General features: G+C 40.5%; 2 protein-coding genes across 3 annotated transcripts in view; both read right to left on the reverse strand.

Annotated features, from left to right (window-relative positions):
- The window catches only part of MOXD1 (monooxygenase DBH like 1), an 81,451-nt gene extending 78,797 nt beyond the window's left edge, over nt 1-2,654 (reverse strand). The window contains exon 1 of the mRNA XM_076333623.1: nt 2,380-2,654. The gene's annotated coding sequence lies outside the window, so the exon portion shown is untranslated. The remainder of the gene's footprint in view (nt 1-2,379) is intronic.
- A 957-nt stretch (nt 2,655-3,611) lies between these two features.
- Nucleotides 3,612-24,363, reverse strand: part of STX7 (syntaxin 7) — a 34,778-nt gene continuing 14,026 nt past the window's right edge. For both annotated transcript variants that reach the window (XM_076333624.1, XM_076333625.1), the window contains exons 3-10: nt 16,185-16,254; nt 14,186-14,276; nt 11,784-11,921; nt 10,998-11,050; nt 10,135-10,225; nt 8,717-8,789; nt 7,675-7,757; nt 3,612-5,035 (exon numbers count right to left, since the gene is read on the reverse strand). In XM_076333624.1, the coding sequence (XP_076189739.1) occupies nt 4,943-5,035; nt 7,675-7,757; nt 8,717-8,789; nt 10,135-10,225; nt 10,998-11,050; nt 11,784-11,921; nt 14,186-14,276; nt 16,185-16,254 (692 nt within the window). In that variant the 3' untranslated portion in view covers nt 3,612-4,942. The remainder of the gene's footprint in view (nt 5,036-7,674; nt 7,758-8,716; nt 8,790-10,134; nt 10,226-10,997; nt 11,051-11,783; nt 11,922-14,185; nt 14,277-16,184; nt 16,255-24,363) is intronic.

A 24,363-nucleotide genomic window follows, 5' to 3' on the forward strand; every position in this document is an offset into this window, starting at 1 on the left:
CAAAGCTGCAATGTGACTAATTTTCTTGTGCTAACAAGCCTTTTAATCTGGGTTATTTTTTGTCTTAAATCAGAAAAATCTATTTTCTCAGCAGTAGCAGAAAAGCGCTGTGTTGTGGACTGAGGCATGACTATTAATGAGCAGACACTTATAGTGAGTACTTCTTCTTCAGAATATTCTTGCAAATATCAACAGGTGTGATGCATTCCCCTACCCCGCATACCTTTCTGATATTTGGAATAGTTTCTGATATTTGGAATAGGAGCAAAAAGAATCATTGCAGCTGTGTTGAAGCCTAGACATTCAAACTAGCCAACGGGAAAATTGTATAAATAGCAAATTATGACATCGTTTGGTGCTCTCATGATGTTCTACTTAAGGGAATACAGCGTGCCTTTCGAAAATGAACATTTTGTTACTTTTTCTGGTTATTTCTGGGTTCGTAGAGTTCCTTACTGTTGTGCAAACACTTGGCTTCCTTTATCAGTGAATGTGTTCAGGACACACAAAGAACTAAATAAATGCCTTATTATTTGCGTGCTTAAGCTATAGAAATTTCTGCAGCTTCAGGGGCACCGTCGGAGACACGTACAAGGACAAAGATGTCTGAAAGCCGATTGCTTTCAGATATTTATTCTTGCACTTCTATGTTGCAGTAGCATCTAGAATGGCTCTGCAGGTGGGCACCTCATCAGAGAATAATTACTCCTCACTCCACAACAGCTTTGGGTGAGAGATTTGGACTTAATTGCAAACTGAAAAGGAAAGCTGCATGCTGTGCACTTAAGCACCTCTTTGCACCATAGGTATAAGAAACAGAAATTCACCGAATGTTGATATCCAGCAGCAAGAAGATCTCTGCTCTTTCCTCTCTCGCTAACCTTCTGCTCCTGAAAGCATCAAACAGGTTCAACCAGAACTAAACAAAAGCAAAGCAAGTCAACACTTCCAAACGTGATACCCAGCGACACAAACAGTCCTTGAAACATCCCAAACCAGTGATCAGCTACAAGGGTATTTGATCTTTCAAACTTTACTAACAGATTATGTCATTATGTCCCTCCCCCCCACCTTTTGACTGCCCAAGATGAAAATTTTTTTCATGGTTTCAAACTACTTTGGATGCCCAAAATCTAGCCCATACCTCTGACATCAAATGTATTTGCCGACTATATGCACACAGTGTGCGCGTGGGTGACTTAAGAAGGCTCTTAGGCATGAAGTTAGTTTGGGGATACTGTATACCCTGCTGATTATCAAGAACAATTTCCAAGGGGGGAGGTGCGGGGGGGGGAGGGGGGGGGGGAAGACGCCTTTAAAAAGCTGTCTGCCCCTGTGATTTTCAGCTCTTTGAAAAAGCAAGAAAGAACAGAAAAGCACCCCTGGTGTGTGGTTAAGATAACTACAAAGGAACTATTCTTACCAGGTTCCTTCAGTAAAATGAAGGGTGCTTTGATTGCATTTTTTGGCCTTGCTAATCTGACAGATATTGATGGATAATTTGGAACAGCCAAAATCTTTGTTCTAAAAACATTGACTCATACATGTTACATCCAGATGTTTTACCAGGTTCTTAACAGATACCAAAGCTTTCTTTAAATACTTGGAAATTGCATTTTATACAGTTAAGCGTGCATGTATGCAGGGGAGGGAAAAGACAGAAGGAGAGGAGCTCTATTAAGAGCAGATTAAAAAGGAGTATTTATGCCCCCCAACACGGACACTCTAAATACAAAAAAGCCCAACACTTTGTTTCCGCCTAATCAAGTTTGAAAATTAATAGCACCAAGATTCTTAATGAGCAATTAGTGCCTTGCAGGCTGGTCTCTCCAACAGGCACAGGAGCTTGTGTGTAAACACTCTGGTGCTGACTTCCCACCACCCTCTGCCTCACGGCTGGGTCAGCAGGGGAGCAGCAGCAGCTGCCACCACCCAGCCAGCTGGAACCAGCCAGCCCCCATCTGGTTGCCCAGGCGGAGACAACCCCATGACTTCTGACAGCTGGCCCTGCATCTCTTCCAGGGGTAAAGGGCTCCAGCGTCCCCCCTCCACTGGGATTCAAGAAAGGAAGAAATCTTTCGTCTGAGAGTACGGGGGGGAGGGACCCCCACCCCGTAAGTAGATTTTATGACTAGAAGATCATGAATGAAAGCAAGCAATGCATGCACCACGGCTCTCAGCAGCGCTCTTCTCCCTGACAGTGCCTGAACCACTACCACCGGAGAGCAGTTGAACAGGTAAGGTGCACGACTGTCTAAAACGAAAGAGCCGACTGCATGTGGGAAATAAAGACATGCAGACAAATCAGATGCGGAAGAACAAGAACAGAGGTAGCAGGTTGCAGCATGGGTTTGGGAAATGCGATGCTGTGCAACTCACCGGATTTCTAAGTCACTCGAAATCGTTGCCCCAGTCTGATTCTCACCAGCTCCTGATGGATGAAGCTGTATGTACCGGCTATTCTGCTTTACAGTCGCTGCTGGATAAACTCAATAAGGAAGGTATTCATCCCTTTATAAGGTAAATAGGCAATCAGTAAATACAGCATTTCATCCCAAAATGAGCAATATTCTTCAGCTTGGCAAGCCTTTTAGTAGAGAACCCTCCTAGCAGAAAAACAAACAGACCAATTGCAATGCATACGAAATGTGACAAGTATCAAGCACAGACAGAATTTCTGAGCTGCCAGGAGTAGTCAGGGCTGAAGATCTGCTGCTGAAGTGCTGCTTTTCCATCCCAAGCATGTCAGTGGAATCAGTCAGTCACTGACAGAAGCAGGTATTAGGTATTGCAACAGAGAAAAGGATCTCCTGGGCAAGCAGGATCAGGCCATTCCTCTGCATCTGTTTGCAATAGTGTAAAGAGTTTGTTAAACAGTAAGGTCAGTTCACTGTCACATTAGACAGTTCACTGGTGAGAAAGCTACTCAGCCAAAATGCTGACCGCTCTCCTAGTTTAGACTAGTGTGGTCTGGAAACAAAAAAAGGCATTAGCATTACTAGTGCCAGCCTTGCCACGGCTGGTAGTGGCCCAAAGCATATCTGATGGTTATTTAACAAGTAAGGGTAATGGAGTCCCAGCTTACTCGCAGCACAAAGGCAGCTACAGGAACACGGTAGCTGGGATCTCAACACACAAGAGTCCATATGCAACTTACATGGAAATTAAATTCCCCTTTCAATCTCAGAGGTGTTTTCCATGTTACATAAAACATAATCATGCAGTTTCACAGGACTAGCTTTTGGGAATCCAAATACAGCAGCACAAGCCTCCTTCCCGCACCATGGATTCCCATCCCTCAAAAGTTTCATGCTATGCCGAAGGAGAGCTAGTAACGGTCCCCCCCCAGCACCCACTGTCAGCCACACAAAGTGAAGCAAGCTTTCCTCCTGAGACTGGGCTCACACAGGTGGGAATGCAAGATCCAGGACCGTTTTCATTAACGATGTGAAGTGCGGCACAGGAACTGAGGTCTCTCTGGGCTGATTAGCCAGCAGAGCTGAAATTGTCTGGAGTTGTTCAGAGACATTTCAATCATTTACATAAAAGCAAAGATGACAGCTGTGCTTGTAAAGACGGATTCTGAAAAAAAGGGAACTACTAGAAAAACGTACTCTTTAAAAGACCTTTATTTTGGTTGCACGGTTACAATTCGGAAGTCCATTTATGCTTACAGTTAGATTGTTCCCAAATAGTATTTAATAGCTCACCATGTAAACAGTGCATTCTCTATCAGTCTAGTGTACAAGAACTTTATAAAATACAGATTAAGTGACTTTTTCATCTGTACACTTTTCAGATTAGTTCACCAAGATCAATTAAAAAGGCAAATAGATTAATTGGCAAAAAAGTGTTGTTACATTTTTAATATATTAGTACAAAATGGCACAAAAGGAAAAAGGTCATTTTAAAGGCTATAAGCATCAAACGTCTTAAACAGTTTGAGTCAGTTCAACCGATTTCAACTTAATTTCAAATACCACTGTTGAACTGGGAATTGAATTTGTAATCTTCTTTTCTTCAGCTGTATGAAAGACCTCACATACAACTTTGGATCTGTTCATGGAAACCGGATCATAGCAGTTTCAGAACAGTGACATTCAAGTGCAGTTAGGAAGTCGGGAATTTCTATTCTTCCCAGTAAATCTAAGAATTCACAGACTAGAGCTTAATTTCATCTAGCCAAGCTCATTGATGCACACTTCAGATGCAAAGATACCAGACGTGTGCACATAAACCACAGTATTTCTTAATGCGAGAACTGAAACAGAAAATCCACATGATTACATCATCCACCCTACCTACCTTTGCAGGAGGCTTCCAGGCATAACCATACTCAACGCCAGATACAGAGATATGTGAAGCATCTAAAAGATTTCAGGCAACCGAAGGCTTAATTCAAAGCCTTCAGTTATAAAAGAGAGATCACACCAACTTCAGCAACCTACATTTTATTTTTGAACTACCCATATCAAATGGGCAGGTGAGTGGGATGGAAGGGAAAGATAGAAAGACATTTCTAACTTTAAAATAAATTCTGATACGTGAATTAATTGCCTCAAGCAACAATTCAGGAGTTTGTTTTGGCAGCAACATTTAGCAATATCCCCAAAGATAATTACCCACTCTGTCAAAACAAATTATTAAGGATTTTGATTAGCCCCCTAAACCTTAAAAGGTTTTTATGTTTAAGTTAATGGAACAGTTTATGACTTTGACTGGTTTTTTTTGGTAAGCAGCACCCACATCCAAGAGGGCAGGCAGTTATACTGACGGTAGTACTGAGAACGTTACTTCTCAGGTTAAAACAAAAAGTCTTATAAAAAAAGTAAGTGTGATGAAGTACAGAACCATTATTTTACTCAGCTTCACAATGAGCAAACCATGACTAGGAATTTCTTTTCATAATTTAAATACCAATTACAACACTTTCTCCAGAGACTTAGTTTCTAAATAACCATATGATGACTCCAAGAAGCACTACTCCAACAGCAAGTATAATAATGAGGATGCATATCTTCTTTCGGGACCTTTGCTGCAAATAGAGGAAAAAACCAAGTTGATTGAAAACTGCACCACAACATCAGAAGACTACTCAAATGCTTTTATGGTTGTGCTTGCGCAATCTAACTAAATCGTGTCCTTACTAACAACAAGTCATATAAAGTTGTTCAAGAAAAAAAAGAGCTAAGTTATCTACAACTTACTTTTATGGCTGCATTATTGAACAGAATTTCAGTAGTATTTTCTGGCATACATAATAAACTAATGAAAGAGAATGCTGTAACGTAATGAATGGATGTAATTAGGACACTGGGGGAAAGAAAATGTGAGAGAGCAGGTGACCACGTACAGAGGAAAATGAACAATCAATCTGCACAGTAGAGGTGGTAGAAAAGGTCTGCTAGAAAAAAAAAATTTAAAGACTATTAATGTATATACAGATGGGGACAAAGGACTGCAATTTTAGACTTCTGGAAGACTGACTTTGCATCTATTCACAGAGTTATTTTAAAGTTGTTTTTCTCAAGTTTCTTAGGTACAACTTGCTCTTAAAAAAAAAAAGGGGGGGGGGGGGGGGAGACCTGACTAGAGACCCAGCTATATAGATGTCACTACAATAAAGCGTAAGTTATGAGCATGTCCAGAACTTTCACATCTCCCATACAGGTCTGTAACTTGAGATACCAGAGCACCCAAGACTAGCAGCAGTCTGTCATCCTTTATCTGAAGGATATGGAATCTGAAGGTTTCCGTCCCAGCAGGAAAGGACCTGTGGGTTTCACAGGCTTTTGCTGATAGCCAAGGGACACTACCACTCAAATCTCGGGATTCTAGGCCACAGCTCCAGAAACAAAGCCACACTTTGCTTTATTTGGCAGAGGTTCTGCCTGGGTGTTTTTGGTGTCCCCCCCCCCGCCCCACCCCAGAACTACATCTGTGTCAGTTCTTCACTGGAGCTGCCAGTTCTCTGACCAGTACCACCCACACTACCAAGTTTCTTGTGTTAACTATTCTCTTCTTCTAGTTTTAGTAGCTCACTGTCACTTCTTTTCTCACATTGTCAGGCTAAGATTTCTTCATTTCATCATTTTACTTGCTAGAACTCAATCTGCTTGCTAGAGTATCTTCCTTTTTATTTAACATGTGGCCAGATTCTCTCCTTACGCTCCCAGCCTCTTCCTTTTTCATCCTGGAGACCACCTCTTGCCAACATTGCATTGAAGTCAAAACACTTTCCCTGTTAACACTACTTAAGCAAGCTAGTGGACTAAAGACATGGAGATCTTATTTCCTCATGCACTTGATCATCACTTCTATGACTGCTGATGCAGCAGTGGTAAAGGGGGAAAAAAAGGAGAGGAGCCTGGCTTTGCCCAAACAGCTCTGCTGTGTGAATGCACCCCACATGGCAGATGGGTGGTGCATACCTCGTCTAACCACAAACAGGAGTTGTGAAGCTACCGACCATGTGCAGTCTCGTCCCCGCCAGCATGCCTGGGCCTCTAACACTTCCTTGAGGGGGCCAGGGCATACAGATATAATAGTTGCTGAAATTAAAATGTCTGCTGAAAGTGGAAATCATTTTTCAGCGTCTTGGAACAAGGATGAGTTTTCAAGCAAAGGAAAGTTCAAATCTGAAGCAAACTACACAATCGTTTCAAACACAGGCCAACTCCGCAGAGTAGTTGGTCTCTGCTGCAAGACCCACTAAACAGAAGCTTGTCAAAAGTCTCAACAACCTTCCTTTGAGATCAGAAGATATTCATCCTTTCCTCCTCAAGATAAAGCATGAAGTTTTTAATTTAAAATTTCAACCAGAAAACTAACACCTTCCACAGGAAATTTCAGCTACTACTATTTTTTTTCCTGAACTTTGTCAGTATCAAAATAGGAGTCATCAACCATACTTAATGTGCCAATTAGTGCCACCTAGAATACAGTTCAAGGATGCAACTACCCCTTCCCCTCTCCCACTTCTGAAATCAGCAGGCAATCCTTCAGATATTTTGTCATTGATTCACTGTCCTGGCTACTACTAACACACGTAAGAGGATTAAAAAAAAAATAATCTTAAGGACTAGCTCTGACTAAAGAGAGAAGATTTATTACTAATAAGATTATTTCTAACAAGTTCCAAAATGTTATAAAGAAGTGGCACTTAAAGGTATTTAAAAGGCTTTTCAAAAAAGTTTGAGAGTTTGAAATACAATTTTAGCATCAGGGTAGCAATTAATAGAAGCTGGATATATACAGCTTTGAGAAGATTTTGGACAGCAAAAATTGATGCTAGCTGGTAGCATCTTCAAAAGACCTCCCTGCCTATCTTCCCTACTCCTCCAGTGATCTTTAGAGGCTCACACTCTGTACACAGTAACTTTTTACTTTCTGAGCTGTAAAAGGAGGAGTTTGTTTGTTTTTTAAATAAAGGCATAACTCCAGGTGCTCTGAAACAGCCTGGCTAATTTTACAGGAAACCCAAAGTTTTCAGAGGTCACTGACTTTTGTTTTATACTGACCTAGAAATACCATCATAGTCTTACATAAACCTTTAAGTAAGTCTCCAAGTCTTGAGAAAACTGGTAAGTAAAATCTGAACTGCATAAGTAAGTGGAAGTCAGGACTACTGAGACAGAACAGTTACACACAACTGGTAGTTGGCATTGACATTACCTGGTAGTTTGCTGCTCTTGACAGCTGCTGGTTTGCTTGCTGCACATGTACATCTGCATTTTCCACATTGGCTTCTATGCTGTCTTTATTTTAAAAGGAAAAATTTCAAATTTTGGTTAGTCATAATCCAGTCAAAGGTTTGGAATGCTGAGAGAGATACACTTGAGAGCATATGTAATAGCTGCCTCTCAACTGCTGGTGTCTTCATCAATAGCCAAAGTTTTCTACCTTGCATTATGGAAGTTTGACCCATCCTATACTTATGCCTGAGTTCATTTTCGAACTGCCCAGGCAAGGAGTGACTGAATTCATGTCAGTAACAGCTCCCCTGCTCTAGAAGCAGGGCTGAGCCTTAGAAACCAACCGAGGTAGAAACTTTCAGTACTTTTCTGTCCTCCAACTTGCTACTGACTGCCCTCTGCTCAGATTAAAAAAGCCCTAAGGCCTATGAAATCAGAGGAAACAGACACACAAAACACCCTGAGAGGCATGACTCCAGTTTGGTATTCTATCATACTGACACAGATGGGTTTTTCTGTGGAAAAATATGACGGGATCTTGAACAGATTATGGGCTAAGGTAATGGAAAAAGCCCTGCAAATGTATGCTGGACACAGACAACAGCGTGGCTTAACAGCAGACTCAGAAAATGTATTTTCCAATCACATTTCATTAAAGAATAAGCCTGTCTGCATGGAGGGTAAAGCAGGAACCTTTGCTGAATCTGCACACTTACGTCACTAGTCAATACAGTAAAACTCCCCACATGAACTCCAATTTTATGTACAAACAGTTCCAAAAACTACTTTTAAACACATTTTATACACATTAAAAACTACATAATTTTTTAAAATTACATTTTAAGCACACTTTCTTAATGTATTCCCAGTCACCTCAGCCAGTCTACCCATTATCAGGTTGCACCTGATTTGCTTTAGCGTTGATATTCTCATTACAGGAATTTTTCCAGCAAAAAGAAGTTCTACATTGCTGCAGAGAGACAGAATAAAAAATTTTCAGAGAAAAATTGAGTTGGACTTACCTATCACATCACCTTGCTCATGAATCATCATTCCCAAATCTTTAAAAATTTCGTTGATGTCCATAATGTCTGCCTGCAAGGAAACAATCAGCACATTAATTGACATAACATATTCAGGATCTCTGTGCATTTAGATACAAATACTGCTCCTTCTCCTCCCGAATATGCATCCATGACTCTTTACACTATAGGAAAAAAACCCCACCCCTTAATATGTTTATTTGGAAGGCTTTTCTTGTATTATGAGAGCAAGTTTTCATTATAATCAAACTAACTGAAGATGAGTATGTGCACAAAGTACACTTCATGTCACATCACAATCAGGATCTCTCATGGCTGAGGGCTTGTCTACAAACATACTTGTACTAGTCTAAGCGAAGGGGCAGGCTGATGCCAACTTTGCTTAAAAGCTATCCCTTTAACCTAAATGATTAAAAGCATACGCAGAAAGTATTTTGCATTAGTTTTAGTACATCTATGAAATTAAACACACACAAATTTCACAAGCAGCACAGTTTACAGAAATTACCTCTATAATGTGGCCAGGCTGCTGCACCTATATTACATTATCCTATTACCATCTGGTTATGATGAAGTGATAGAGGTCATGTTACCCCTGTTCATATGACCTCTTCTCAACTAATGATCGATACATGTTTAGTTCAATTCACTGTATGTTAACGTATGGGTGGCAAGTGAGAGATTATTGCAAAATTTATACATAGAATGGATTTTGCCACATGCATCAGCAAGATTTCCTGACAAACCCCAGTTCCAGCATCTTTCTTGTTGATGGTAGAGATGTGGATTCCAGACTGGCTGGAAAAATTCATTTTGTCTTCACAGAAGTCTCTTGATGTCAGTATTTCATCACATGTGACAATTTTTTGTGTAGTTTACATCTTGTTTTTAAATGCTTTTAACTTTCTGACAAGCCCTTAATTACAGAAGTTTGAATGAAAAACAGCATCTCAGTATTTCCAGAAAAAGTGTTCAAAAAAGCCGCTTACAAAATGAAGATGCCGAACAATACATTGGGAATACCTGTGAGGAAAGGTATGAATTTGCTTCTTTTATAGTCACTGTTAAAGAAGGTTACATAATATGACCACTATGTTGGAAAAAAGGATAGGTATTTTTTTATGCAATCACATGAGCACCCTCTTGTTCCATAACTGAACCACTGAAGTTAAACACAGTATCAAAACATGGCTTTCATACCGTAGATTTCTAATGTATGTATGTTTCACATACCATCTAAAGGCAAGATTCGTAGTTTTGAAGGAAAAAACCCACACCCACAAACAAACCCTAACCCCTCAAGATTAATGTCTGCAATTAAGGCTCATGCCACTATAAAATGTTTTTTCTCTGGAAACATTAAAAGCATGTTCTGCTGTAAAACCACTTGTACATACCTCAAGCTGCCTAATGGAAGATTCCCTCTCCTCAATAAGACGGAGGTCATCTTCTGTAATTTCTTCATCTTGCACTTGTGCTTGCGGTTGACTATCAAACAAAAAAAAAACCACTCAGAATTGAATAGGCACAACGAGAAATAACTCAGAAGAATAAAACAACGCTCAAATACATAGCACATACTTCACATTATCAGTTAACAAAATGCACACATTTTTACCCTTGTCTGTCTAGCTAACAGGGAAGGTCTAACAATCACACCTTTAGTATAGGAAGCTGCTGCTGTAGCAAAGTTGCACATAGCATTGAGTTAGCTGATTGGAAGTTCCAACTACGAATACAAGGGCAAAGTTTCTTCCAAATTATAAACTGCAGTTTATATCCATCTGAGGCAAAAGCAAGCTAGCCAACAAAACAGAATCTGAGACTGAGAAGCAGTTCTTGGAGAGTATGAAAGCAATGGGAGATCCCAGTAAACATTGGACCCTCTTATCACAGTTTAACAGTTTTACTCTGTTCACAGGTTGGACTGTGCTTACCTAAGTTTGGGTCTCACAAAGCCCAGATACGGACTTGGGGCAGCTTAAGGAGATGACTGAAGCTGAATCGTAGGGAAAAAAGGGGGAAGATGATGTGAACTGCTCATTTTTCTTCCCACCTATCCCACCAAAAAGCCTCTTCTCTACACTTGCCCTGTGGAAGAAAACCTGACCGAACAACGTATCCCAACTCCCTCCAGGAAAAGGCAATTGATCAGAAAAAAAAAATTAAAAAGAAAAACCAAAAATATCGGCTGCTGGCTTCCCTGCAGGCCATTTATTATTCTGAACTAGGTTAAGACTTATTAACAAATTCAGCCTACCTGTCCCAAGAGACAAGTGTTCCTTCTTTGTAGCCATCTTCAGGAGCACCACCCTACATGATCAGTGTTTAGAAAAATGAATAAAAACATTATGGCCCTGAAAGGAGCACTGTCAGCATTTCTATAATGAGTCAATATTACAAGGTTTATAGTAAGTCAACTTCACACTGAAACATGATTTAACATGTTCTCATCCTGATTTTGCTTTATGCATGCATAAAGCTGAAATACAAGCAAAAACATTCAGCTCAGTAACTGCCTGCTAAAATTTACGAGTACAGCAACGTGTATTTGGCACAGAGTAGAAAGGCAAAATTGATATGTTAACAAGGAAAAGCTCAAGATCTCAAACCCCTCAGCACTTCTTCACTTTAATACTGCATAGAAATCTGGCAAGTGATTCTTCTCTGTAGGAAAAATCTGTTGATATCTAAAGGTCCAGCAAGAACATTTCAAAATCTACTAAAAATTGCTTTTGCAAGAGTACGGCATGAACCCAGAGGCAGTTCATGCCTTTGTGTGATAAAGGCAAGGGAAAAGTAACAGTTTTCAGTGGGGGTTCATTACAACTTAATTCAGCCTTTACTATAAAATGAACTGCATAATTCAGCTATGCATAAAAGTGAGCAAAGAAAGCTTATAATTATATACTTACAATCATATCGCACACATTCTGCAGTATTTGGGGTTAGATAGAAGCTTTTGTAAGTAGCATTATGGAGGCAAGTCTGACATCGAACACCACCACCGTAATCAGAGTATAATGGCTCATTTTCCAATACTTACAGATACCCTTGAGCTGGCTCTTACTCTGGCTACAAAGTCTTTTTCTTTCTCAGCAGCTTGCCTTTGGAGTCGTTGGAAATTTGTTAGTGCTGTGGTGAACTCCCCCACAAGACGGTCTTTCTGTATTTTTCTTTGACGCTATAGGAGAAAAAGTTTTACCAAGTCAAATGAGCTCAGCCGTTTCGAGGCTCTGCCATTTCCAGGCTGCTCAATGCTAAGGCATACACTCTTTTTTTCTAAATAGGTGTAAGGGAAGGCTGTCTACAAAACCATTTGCAACTGCATGGACAAACCTTCCTTCCCTCTGGGATCACATAACTCTGCCACAATTTAAGGCATTTAAAGAGGAAACCAATGTATTTAGTTTCATTTAACAGCTGGAAGTGAGAAACTGGCAGGGACAAGTAAAGCTTCTACCTTCCTTATTATCTGTTGATTATAAAACCTACTGTTTAAGTGTGAAATGTTTTGATACTGTGGATGCTAAAATATGCAAAGGTGACTGAATGGGGGGAAGGGTGCAGAAAAGAAAGAATAGGGCACTTCACATGTATTTTACCTAAATGCTGGAAATACATATTGAGCTGCATCCACAAGTGGGTTCACATCCTTCCTTAAGTGCTTAAGAACTGGTACAAAAATACTTGTTCTAACCTTTCAGACTTTTTTTTTTTTTAAAGATGTAGGGGTGGGAAGAGGAATACGGGGCACTCGGAAGACCCTCCACCATATTTCCCTAAATGTATACATTACATCAACCCTTCCTTCCAAATTTCTGAGAGGCTATAGTTTGCCATTCATCAATCTGTTATTTATGCATTTCATTGGGAGGTAGCTTTGATGAAGATGCTCATGATAAAAGGAGTAAAATGAAATAGTAAAACATCTCACCACCAACTTTTCAGCTCCAAGATAAAGCAACGGAGAAACCATATAAAAAAAACCCCAAACATACTTTGCCTGAACTAGAGGTTATATACCAAGACCAAATTTTAACACCTCTATTAGAAGCTTACAGCTTGACAGGATGAGCACACGTGGATCATGGCCTGCCATTTGAACTCTGTTTCAGGGCAATTCATTTTCCTAAAGGCTCCTTGGTAACCAGCCACAGACCAGGCAAGTTGTCTGAGTGACAATAACCTGAATCCATGTTTTCTGGGATCCTGTTGCTCTTTCTTTATTTAAGCAACAGATTTTGCTAGGATAAGAAACTATAGGATGGCAGGCAGGAGTGTGCTAATGACAACAGCCACTTCACATGTGTCCTGGTTTCGGCAGGGATAGAGTTAATTTCCTTTCTAGTAGCTGGTACAGTGCAGTGTTTTGGATTTAGGATGAGAACAAAGTTGATAAGGCACCGATGTTTTAGTTGTTGCTAGGTAATGCTTACACTAGCCAAGGACTTTTTAGTTTCCCATGCTCTACCGACTGAGAAGGCTGGAGGTGCACAAGAAGCTGGGAGGGGGCACAGCCAAACTGGCCAAAGGGACATTCCATACCATGTGATGTCATGCACAGTACATAAACTGGGGGAAAACTGGCTGGGGGGGGCCGCTGCTCGGGGACTGGCTGGGCATCGGTCGGCGGGTGGTGAGCAATTGTACTGTGCATCACTTGTTTTGTGTATTATTATTATTATCATATTATTATTATCATTTTATTTCAATTATTAAACTGTTTTTATCTCAACCCACGACTTTTTCTAACTTGTGCTCTTCCAATTCTCTCCCCCATCCCACCGGGTGGGGGGGAGTGAGCGAGCTGCTGCATGGTGCTTAGTTGCCGACTGAGATTAAACCACGACAACGTTACCTCCTGCCGAGATTTTACACAAACCTGGGAAAGAAGCAAGTTTAACGACTGCACAAGTTGTTTTAATAACAGGTCCTGTCCACTCCTCTTAAGAAAGGAAAAACCTGTGGACAAGACCTAGCATATATGCTGACCTGAGTGATGTAGAAAAGACCTACTGCGCATAATCCAATTATTCGGACAGTGGGTGAACAGGTCTGGCCACCTGCCCTGGAAGCAGTTTTGGCACTCAATTCCTTGACCCTGGAAGCAGTCAGAGTGCCTGTGGAGTCAGGCTTAGCATCACTGCAGTGGATTACAAAGTGCCCAGCTACCTGAAATCACAGGCACAGCGCACTGCCTTGATTCCTACCAATTTAGTCAAACTACCTCATTCCTGATACATAAAAACAACTTTGGAACAAGTCTGGACTGCAACAAAATATTCTTATGTTGTAAGTGTTGTTGTGCAAATGTGTTGACTAACTAAACAGCGCTTTGAAAGCCTGGTGAGGAGCACAAAAACAGGCATGCAGAACTAGAGTCACTCAAATACTCTACATGAGCCAACATGATAGTCAAACAAGCCATGCTCTTTGGTTTTGTACCTGTTCACTTGTTGCAGGCAAAGATCCAAACTCTTTAATGTATTTGTCAGTTTCTTTGGCAAGCTGGTTGGTGTACTGCTGCTTCTGTTGCCTAAAACCAAATGCAAAGTTTCATTAGAGACCACTGGCTTACTTTGTTTGAATTTCACTGATTCTCAGAAAAGCAGCAGTACTAAATGCTTCTCTAAAGTGCACGAAGTCATCTTTATTCTGTTCTTCACTGTAAAGGCGTGACACCATGGATTCCAGGCGGGACAGATGCTGAAGAAGGTGTGTTCCTCAGTGTGACAGCATCTCATTACTCACCTTTTTTTTTTTTTTTTTGAGGTTTCTTCTGTTTTCCTAATGTGCAGCCATAGGTTTCTAGTTATTATGAACATCTAAAAATGCTTTTCATAGCCTTTTGAGGCTATCAATAGTTGGAAACACCTGGTCATTTCTGAGTTCAGAATAACTGTAGAAAAGACCAAGTTTTTTCTGTGTGGAAGAACATCCTGCGGCTTGAATACAATTCCGATACCACAGTTCATGAAAGGTCAATATCTGGTAGTTACTGGGAAGCTTATCCAAAGAGATCTATATTCTCCCATGACACAATAGCTGCAAACTTAGCTGAAAGCTTCATTATTTACTAATAGCTTTAACAGTGCTTAAAAAAAAGCCTCTTCTTCAACAGCATTGCTATTTTTGTTTTTTTTATCTCTTTGCTTCTGATATTATCACACACTCCTTTACCAATTTTCTTATTTTTTTCCCTGAAACAATTCAAATTCTTTACCTGCTTTTTCATCCTCCTCCCCCGTGTATATTAACAGGTTTTATCTGGAAAGCTATTAGCAAACAATCAACATCAATATTTAAAATAATCAAATAACTCTTCAGATACATACCATCATGAAAGGAAGGGCCAAATATTCAGATAAGTGAAAAAGGGACAGATGAAAATTCAACGAAGCTTACCATATATATTACCTCCAGAAAGGGACTGGAACGTGTCTGTCACAACAGTTTCTGTCCTGTTTAGTTGTGAATTTATGCCTAGATCCTGTCTGGTTATTGCATAAACTGTGTATGTTGATCTTCACCTATTCACAGCCTCCAGTAGGACACGCACTGTGGATTGTACCTGGCTAATGTTATGGGCCCTGAACTCGGGCTATTATAAAGCAATTCGGCTGTTCACACAAAATGAATGTGATGCCTTTGGTCCAATACACACCTCCTCCTACTATTCAACAGCCGCAGTGCGGCATTAACCACACTGAAGACTGCCAACTTTCTCACCCACAGAGTTAGCACAACACGTCGTTTACGTGCATTTATGATACTGAGATTAATGTGGTAAAGGAGTTTAATGGAAAAAACCATACCAGTTCATTAGACTGTGCAGAGAAGTGGAGAGCAACTGCCTGTCTCTGCTAGTGGCGTATTAATGGAAGTCCACCTTCAGGAGACAGAACTACAGCACAGCATCTGCCTTGGAGCCTCATTTCATTTCTGCTATTTTAGTATTTCTGGTACATGCTTATTCTATAATGTCATCCCTTACTGTAGCTTTCGTCACTAAAAAGACATTCCCTTCTCTCCCCCAGTATCACATCTCACAAAAAAAACCCCAATATATTCATTACCTTGTGAAACTTATACAGATAGATTTGAAGAGTTGACTGGGGTGCAGGGGTGCGGGTGTTTGTTTTTAAAACAGTGATATTGCTTTCTGATCCTGCCCCTTTCCCTTTGCTGACATACAGCATAGGTTTTACAGATGTATGGATGCTGCGGGCAATGTACATGGGCAAACCAGCTGACTCTAGTTTACAAAGACTATCCAAGATTAATTTTAAAATGGGCATCACAACATTTAAATTTCAAGCATTTCTCTAAAACTCGCCTTTCCAGGTGAGATCAAGCACTCCACCTAACAAAAACGCACCTCATCACCTACCAGGAGATTGTTTACAATGCAATAAAATTAAATGTTTTCATGTGAAGTACTCACAGCTGTTGCCTCAACTCAGGCGTGTCTTGTGGTGTTCCAAGCTGATGTAGTATTCTTTGTATTTCGGCAGCTGTTTGTGAGGAGGAAGAGAAATTTTAATGGGGCACAGACAATTCCCACTTAATTTTATGCATTTTTGCTTGACAATTCCAAAGCCATAAAAGTTTACAGAAACTGATACTCAAGACTTTTTCAACCTACTACAAAGACTCCACTTAAGATGCCCCAAAACACTAGTGAATGGTTTTTGCCAAGTCAAAAACAAAGCCCAGGGTTTCTTATAAAGGATGGGAACATAATCAAGTGTCTAGGTAGAAACAGGCAATTTGAAGATCAGTTAACAGTTTCAGTAAAATAAGTACAAATCAGGCCTTTTAATATTAATTTTTAAAATTAATTATTCACACAATTCTTATTCTAGTTTAATCATATTTTACATGTCATTTTGGAAAGCCATACAAAAGACTGCCATGACATTATCATACACAAATATTTCAGAACCAGTGCATTAATGAAGAGACAGCAACAAAGCATTCATGGGCTTACAGTACATTAAAAAAAAAAAAAAAAAAAAGAAGTCAGGTGTCCAGGTTTAAATTGTAATTTTGAGATCCTTACATTTTTAAATGTGGGATACAAACCACCAGTAATTCTTAAGTGTATTTCATAATATATATTAGTTTTGAATGTCAAAAAGTGACACATCATCTGAGCCTTATTTTCAGCGTAACATATTTTACTGTCACATGAGAAAGCAAGGAGAAAAATGGACAGACACTTGAAGAATCTGCAGTTTATCACACTGCAAAATGAATATCCTCAACGTGCTTTATCTCAGTTTAACACCCTCACATCTTCTAAAACTAAAGAATACATATGCAAAATAACTTATTTTTGCTTGATCTCAGCTAGGAGTAGACTTGTCTTCTTTGTATTTCTGTGGCCCTCCCCAGGCAGACTGGTGTACCACGCAGTCGGTAGAAAATGTAACGCTATGATAGAATGTGGGATACTCACCTTACTAGCAACTGTCTTTTTTTTCCTAGATACAGTTAAAATTGCAGTAAAAGGCATCTCTAAGTAATGAAGAAAACCATTAAAAAAAAAGAGTATTTTTCCATATACTATGGAAGAGATCTGTAACAGACAGAACTTCAGTTACAAGAAGAAAGTTACCTGTGACTTATGTTAAGCAGTTAGATAAAACTGGAATTCCTTAGAACATTTTTAGCAATCATACTAATTCTAATCTTTGTTTCATAACAAGTCTCCAGTGAATTAGATGATATTGGATTTTCTACACTGCTTTATGTAACGTCATGATGTTGACGACTGCTATAGCCAATTCCCTCTGTGCCCACCCAGGTAATGAAGACATCAATAAATGGGGAAGTTAGTACCCAAGTTTTGCATGAGGTGAAAATCAAATACTTCAAGAGAGAAGTCTTTGGGGGAACTGAGTGGACATGAGCTACTAAAAAAATTATGGGGGGGAACAGCACCGTAAGATGAGCTTCACGCAGCTTGTATTTTAATTGAGCTGAAAAGCAGCAAAACATAAGTGAAAACTTCTGAATTTTGTCTTCGGTCGCCACCTGCCGCCGAGTGCCAGCCCTTCCCTGCCCGGTGAGGGTCCCCTACCTGCCGGGGCCGGGAGGTCCTCCGTGCTGCTCCTCGGCAGCTGGAGCTGGTCACGCGTACTGAGAAATACCGACTTTGGGTAATTAAGCCTTCTTTTTATGTCCAGTGTGACGCATTGTTTTAAAAGAAACGAACAAAAAGGTAACTGGCCGGTGTTCTCTTCAACAGTGTGAAGGTTTAAGATCTATAAAACTGAACACAAATTATCCTTTATTTGTTCCAAGGCACTCTCCCTTCTGATTCATGAGCCAAGGTGCTCAGGTGTTCTGTATGTACTTCTATAGGGAGAATAAAAAACAAACCAAACCACAACAAACTGCAAGCGCTCTCTTAACAGCTGCTTTCCAGACAGAAAAAGTACCGGTGTGTCCTACCGCCACCTAGAGATGTATTATTTAACTGCAAACAAAGAAAATGCAGGTTTGTGTTTTAAATAAAGGCTCCCACTTGAAAAATTCTCTGAAACAAAGCCCATATTTGCATTCCAAGTTACTTAGATATTTATCCTACTTCGAAAACTGAACACAAGTAGATAATTGAGGGGAAATTAAAAGCCAGCACTGCATAGCTGGTCAGCTATACAATTCCAGGCAGAGGGAAGTTCATCCCAGTTCAGGTCTTGCGATTTAAGAATTCAGCACAAAATTAAAACACATTTTACCAAGAAGTCTGTAAGTATGCATCAAAATAGCAAAGTGCTAACGGGCTTTCAAACCTCAAGGGGAAAAAATAAAATAAAGAAAAAGACCCAAGGACTGAACTGACACCAATTTTTCTGGGCTTCCTGTAATGTAGCTTTTTCCACCTTAACCTTTCACAATAAAGATATTATTCAGAAAAAAAATAGCATTTCTCTTTTCAATTTTTTGTTCGTATGAAGTATACTGCATTGAAAAGTGAAACATTGCTTATTCAAGTAAGCAAACAGAAAAAAGGCGGAGCAGTAAAAGTAAATTGTGGCCAACAGTCTTCAGCAGCACTCCTGAAGCTGTCGTCATAAAAAAGCCAAAAGCAAGTTGGTAGGACCAGTATAACACAGGAAGCAGAGAAGCTGACCTTCCTGAAATCTTGATTTACAGTACATACCTGCAGGTTGATGAGTTAAAGAAATCCATCCTTTGTAGTCCTCCATATTAACATAAACATGCTAGAGTGTATACAGGCTAAAAAATATATTTCTTATATAGTCTTATAATTCTTTTGGTTTGGCTTGTTTGGTTTTTTTTACAGATTCCTTACTGTAGCTACTAGTCATTCAAACATTTGATATAATATTATACATGTAATCACAAAACCACCTGAACCCCAGACATTTGTCCAAACTCATGAAACTCGTACGGCTTTACTGATAAAAACAAACTTTAAAACAGGCTTTAAGACATTACCACCTGGATCACAGAGGTAGTGTGTCTTGTGCCCTCACATGTACACACAGAGATCCCTCAGAATTTGATTAAAAGCAAGAACTGGCTTTGAAACTTCTCAGATAAAAGTCACTATCCCTTTCTTTCCTCAAGGGAAAAGCAGGGTAGCCTTAGCCTCTCCTCCTGAAAGTTAGACTGTAGAAACATCTCTGCTGGCTCCTTCCACTGCCCCATTTGGGAAACAAGCAGGGATAGGGTCTTGGCACTAAAGAGGGAGAGCAAAACTGCTGAAAACCTGGGATTACTTTTCATAAAACAGGGGGCCCTAAGTTCGCAGCTTCACTGCTGATGGTGGTATTTATAATGGTACTGACTCGCTCGTTTAACCAGCTTTTCACCTCTGTGCAGGGAGTTCAAGCTGGCACATCAAGGTACCTGGCAGCTGTTTTGGTGCCTCTCAATCCATCAGTAATGCTCAAGTGTCCCAGAGAGCCAAACGCTTAAGCCCAACTCACAAAAGTCCTAGCTCTGCACTGTAAACATACTGGTAACAGTCAGGGACCAAAGATCGGAGCACAGTTTTGACGGGTTCCTAGGTGACCTCACCCTTTATGGTTTTCCTTTCCCCACTTCCCAATTCTTCCAACTTCCCAAGGAGCTCTGAAAGACAGGAGTAATACAACTACCAGAGGTCCCTCCTGTCCTTCTGGGCATTACCCATCTGCAATAGAGCCTGACTGGATTCGCGCATGATTTTAATCCATTACAGTGCAAAGTCTGACACTAGCTCAGGTTCCTTGGGTACGTACAGCTAGCTGCTGGACTTTGCTCAGGAGCTGCAGAAGGGCACACACTGCGTGCACGCAGGCATTCTTCACCAAAGTCACCAGGATATGGCAACAGCCTCCGTCAGAGGTGTGTTAACTCCTGCAGCCACTTCTACACTGAAGATCAGGGTAGATGTTTGCATATAATGAAAACCAACAGCTCTTTCAGGGCTCATACTGCAACCCTGCAGGAGCAGCACCTTGACAGCTGTGGGCTGGCAACGAGCCACCACAGAAGGCAAGTCCCCCTTGGGAACCGTGCAGCGCAGGAAGCAGGGTGCACAATACCATGCAAGCAAAATGCATTTTCTCCAAGCAACTGCTGTCTCACATGCAAAAGAAAAGAATCTCACTTTTTCCATCTGAAAATGAGTTTTGTATTAGAAAGAAGCAATACCATATTAGTAAGAAGACTTGTCTTTGCGGCATTCCTGATCTAGATCTCGTAATACATAACTATTAGCTGATGAAAGCTACACAGCTACTCTCAGACCGGTCACATGCTCAGGAACAGGTCAGACGTTGTTAACGATGAGCCAGAGAAACAATTAAGACCTAACCTGAATTCCTACAGAGAAAATTATTTAAGAGTCAGCTCGTGTTTACTTTTACTAAGCCAAACAGTGGTTCCATTTCCAGTCAGCGGAAGCTCTCCCTCTGGTTAAAAAGAACAAAAAAAAAAGGGCACAGAAAAAAACAGTAATACTGTCTCATATAAAAGGCCACCTTTCTCTACATGAGTTACAGAAGTAGTGAGATTTACAGTGGAAATATTTACATTTTTTAAACAGGTAGGAGTATTTGAGAGACATGTTCCTGCCAGATCTGCAATACATACTATTTTTTCCATAGATAAAAATGTATTTCACATATTGGATCACAAATTATCCTTGCTTAACAGCTGGCTTTTAGCTGGCTGGGAAAGAAGAAAGTTTCATCTCCTTTCTCCTCATCTTCCCTTGTTTTTCAGCTGCCTCTGCAAAGCTGTTCCATTACCACAAGTAAGTCCATGTTGACATAACTGCTGGTTCTGCTCCTTGAACATGAAAATGTTCAAGATCACAAAGGAAGTTTCAAACTTAAAATAAAGATACAAATAAATTAATACAATGAAGACCAAAACGTAAACGACTTTTTGCCTCTAAGAACACAGGAGCAAACAAAGTTATCCCCAACTGAGAATTAGTAATCACTGTGCAGGCTGTAACACCATAGTACTTTTGCAGAAGAAAAGGTAAAAAACAACCCAAACCCTTGAGTAAAATCCTTATGTTTGAAAGGCAAAGAACTAACTAAGAGGAGGGAAATGAAGAGCAGACTGTACATCATCCACCTTCTCTGGCAGGGCTGAGAAGTGTCCAAGCACTACATTCATCCCTAGCATGAAGCAAGGGAAACTGAGGATGGTCTTACTTTGGAACACTTACCAGTAACTCCAGCTACAGGAGAAAAGCTTTCTCCCAGGTTACCTACAATCAGCTGTCTTCCCACCTCAACCTCCATTCTGTTTAACATTTGGAAAACCAAACTTTAAATCCTCAAGTGGCCATGACCAAGCTTGTTGCAGCTTTACAGCTGGAGAGTGAGGTGAATCAACACATAACCCACAGAGTCCTAAAAAGAAGGCCACAACATAAAAGCATGAAATTGGGGGGAAAAAAAAAAGTTTAATGAGTGCTGCTTATTACCCCTTTGCAGCCTGGAACCTCGCTTCTTACTTGGATCACACAAGATTGCATTATAGCCACGCAGAAGCAGTTTCCTTCAGTGCTACAGTCCAAGCCAGACCCACCGCATTGCCCAGTTTCATAAAGCTACGGTCTAATGCTTCCACAGGAAATGCGGCACCCATTGGGTGTGCTTGGAAAAAACACCGGCAGCAACAGGAGCAACAAACACTGAGGCACTGTACTGCAGAGGACAAGAACCAGACAAGCAGGCAGGGCAAGTACAATGAAACCTGCCTTACAGAACAGCAAGGCTTGGGACCTGTCACAGGAAGAAGGAGCAGAGCACTGTTCCAACCAGCGGCCACAGCTGCTCCTGAATATTAACTGTAACGGTGAGGGTCCCCCCATGCCACTGTCTTTTACTTAAAAAGGGACAGATAAGGTTTTAGTCACTGCCAAGGGTTCACAGGACTAAAACTAACAATGGGGATTTAAAGCCACTGATTTTCAGTCATTTTCCCAGTTCCTGAGCCCAAGCTGAATAAACAGAATCAGCAAAGCATTCCTTTGTGTGCACCAAACGCAAAGTCTGCTCCACGTGAGGCTCAGGCTCAGCTATGGCTTTGTATGGCAAATAAGCAGTGTATACACCACCAGCACAGTCACCATTCAGAAATGCTTCGTCAAAGAGCTTACATACGCTGCCACTGGTTGGGTAACTATGAAGAAATCTCCTACTTGTTTCCAGCTGAACAGGTGAGTCAAAAAACAGCACATCCAGTTACAGATTAAGTTGTGTGGACTCCAACAAACTTCAGAGTCACTTCAAAGCAGGTTATTGGAATAGAAGAATTATTTGTAAAATTTACACCAGTTCAAACTGCTTTTGCCTGTGGACGACAGGCTTCCTCAATTTATTCAAACCCAATTCAATGTGTTTTCCTTCTGCACTTTGACTGACAGTACTTGACTAAAGATGGACAGACACTGCAGAAAACATTCCTGGATCAATCCTTTATACAAGCTGTGACATACAGCAACTTAATGTAGTTGCAATAAATCCAGCAGATTGGAGTTTTCTGTATGAGTGTAAGTACATCTTTAAAGCTACTAGCGTAGTTCATACTCACTGAAGATTTTAAATAAATTACAATGCCGCTGTGCTGTACACCTTGCTATCCCTACTTTAACCAAGAGTGACAGTTCACTAGAGGAATCAAATCCAGGACACCAGTCAAAAGACCCCAACTTAGTAAAAAGCAGCCCCATGGCCAAGATCTCACCTAATTGGAATTAAGTATCTAAAAACTTCAGCGATTTGGTTTTAAGTGATTTGCTTTATTCTGTCTTGACTCAATGTATAACACTGATTATTCTAAAACAGGGTAATACATTGGCACAGAGAAACAGTAACTGAAGTATGTACGGGAAGGAGAAAATAAAACGAGGATGGGGATTAAGACTGTTCTCAGAGCTCTAAGGTCTCAGTAAGTACGTAAGAGTGGGAAAACACCAAGTCTTGTACCCCTTCCTGTTGGATTTTATTAGAGCTTCTAGCATTTCTAAATAGAATCATGTCCCGAAGTGATCAGGAACATCAGTAACAATGTCTGGAGTTCAGGACCTGCCTTCAGTTTTTTCAGTGCAGCTGTAATTATTTCATGCTAGTGTACTACCATTTACAATGGTCTTCCAAGGACACTGGGAAGTGGGATTGAAGTAGTGTTTGTTCTTCTAATGTGGGCGTAGAGCACACTAAATACACATTAAGTGCACAATAACTGATCATGTGATCAATTATTACAGCTCAGCCAAGGGGAAGTCATTAAGTCAAGCTGTAATCACTTCATATTCATATCCTAAAACGTCCCTGGTAACTCCCTGAAACCCCAAAGTTTGAACGTTTCTCTAAAGAATAGAGAAATTAGCTTATTAATTTATGAAAATGATGCATGATTCTGCAGTAAACTGTAGCTGCACAAACACCATAAGCCCGACCCACCTACATGAAGAAAGCTTGTTTTTTTTAAGATGTCAGGTCATTAATACAGGAAGCTAACTCAGGAGCTAACATAGAAGCAAAGATGTGTTGCATACACATCACAGACTGGTCAACACAAGCAAGTAGCTGTTACTCCGGGGGTCACTCGCAATCAATCACCGACCTGGGTTTATTCTGAGCCCTAACTGGAGTGCAGCCTCCTGCACAGGAGGTTTGATAGAGGGCTCTCTGGATAATCAAACTGCCATGCAATCTCCTCTTCTCCTGTCCACAAGGAGGAAAATCCAACAGAATTGAACTGGAATAGGTATTTTAAGTACCTTAGAGAGGCTCCGAAATGTAACTCTCTAGAGACAGGAAAGAGCATGAGGACCCTGGCCACATCCCTTCCCCTCTCTGCTGCAAATGCAGGCTGCTTTGCAAAAGTTATCTTGCCTAGGTGAGTCCATTTATGCTCGCTCCATCAGCAAAAGCAACAGTTGCAGACAAAATTGTGGATGTCTTCTCTGGTCACCTTGCTATTTGTAAATTGCACAGTGGTTTTACAATTGTTATTTAAACCACTTCCAAACTAAGATGGCTTAATTTACAGAGCTCTTTTGTCCCCACCTTGCCCAGACTAGTTCACTAAGGTAATGCAAAACAGTGTAGGGCAAGGAAAAATTTTGCCTTTTC

This window comes from Aptenodytes patagonicus, chromosome 3, assembly GCF_965638725.1.
Source record: "Aptenodytes patagonicus chromosome 3, bAptPat1.pri.cur, whole genome shotgun sequence".
In the NCBI taxonomy this organism is placed as follows: Eukaryota; Metazoa; Chordata; class Aves; order Sphenisciformes; family Spheniscidae; genus Aptenodytes; species Aptenodytes patagonicus.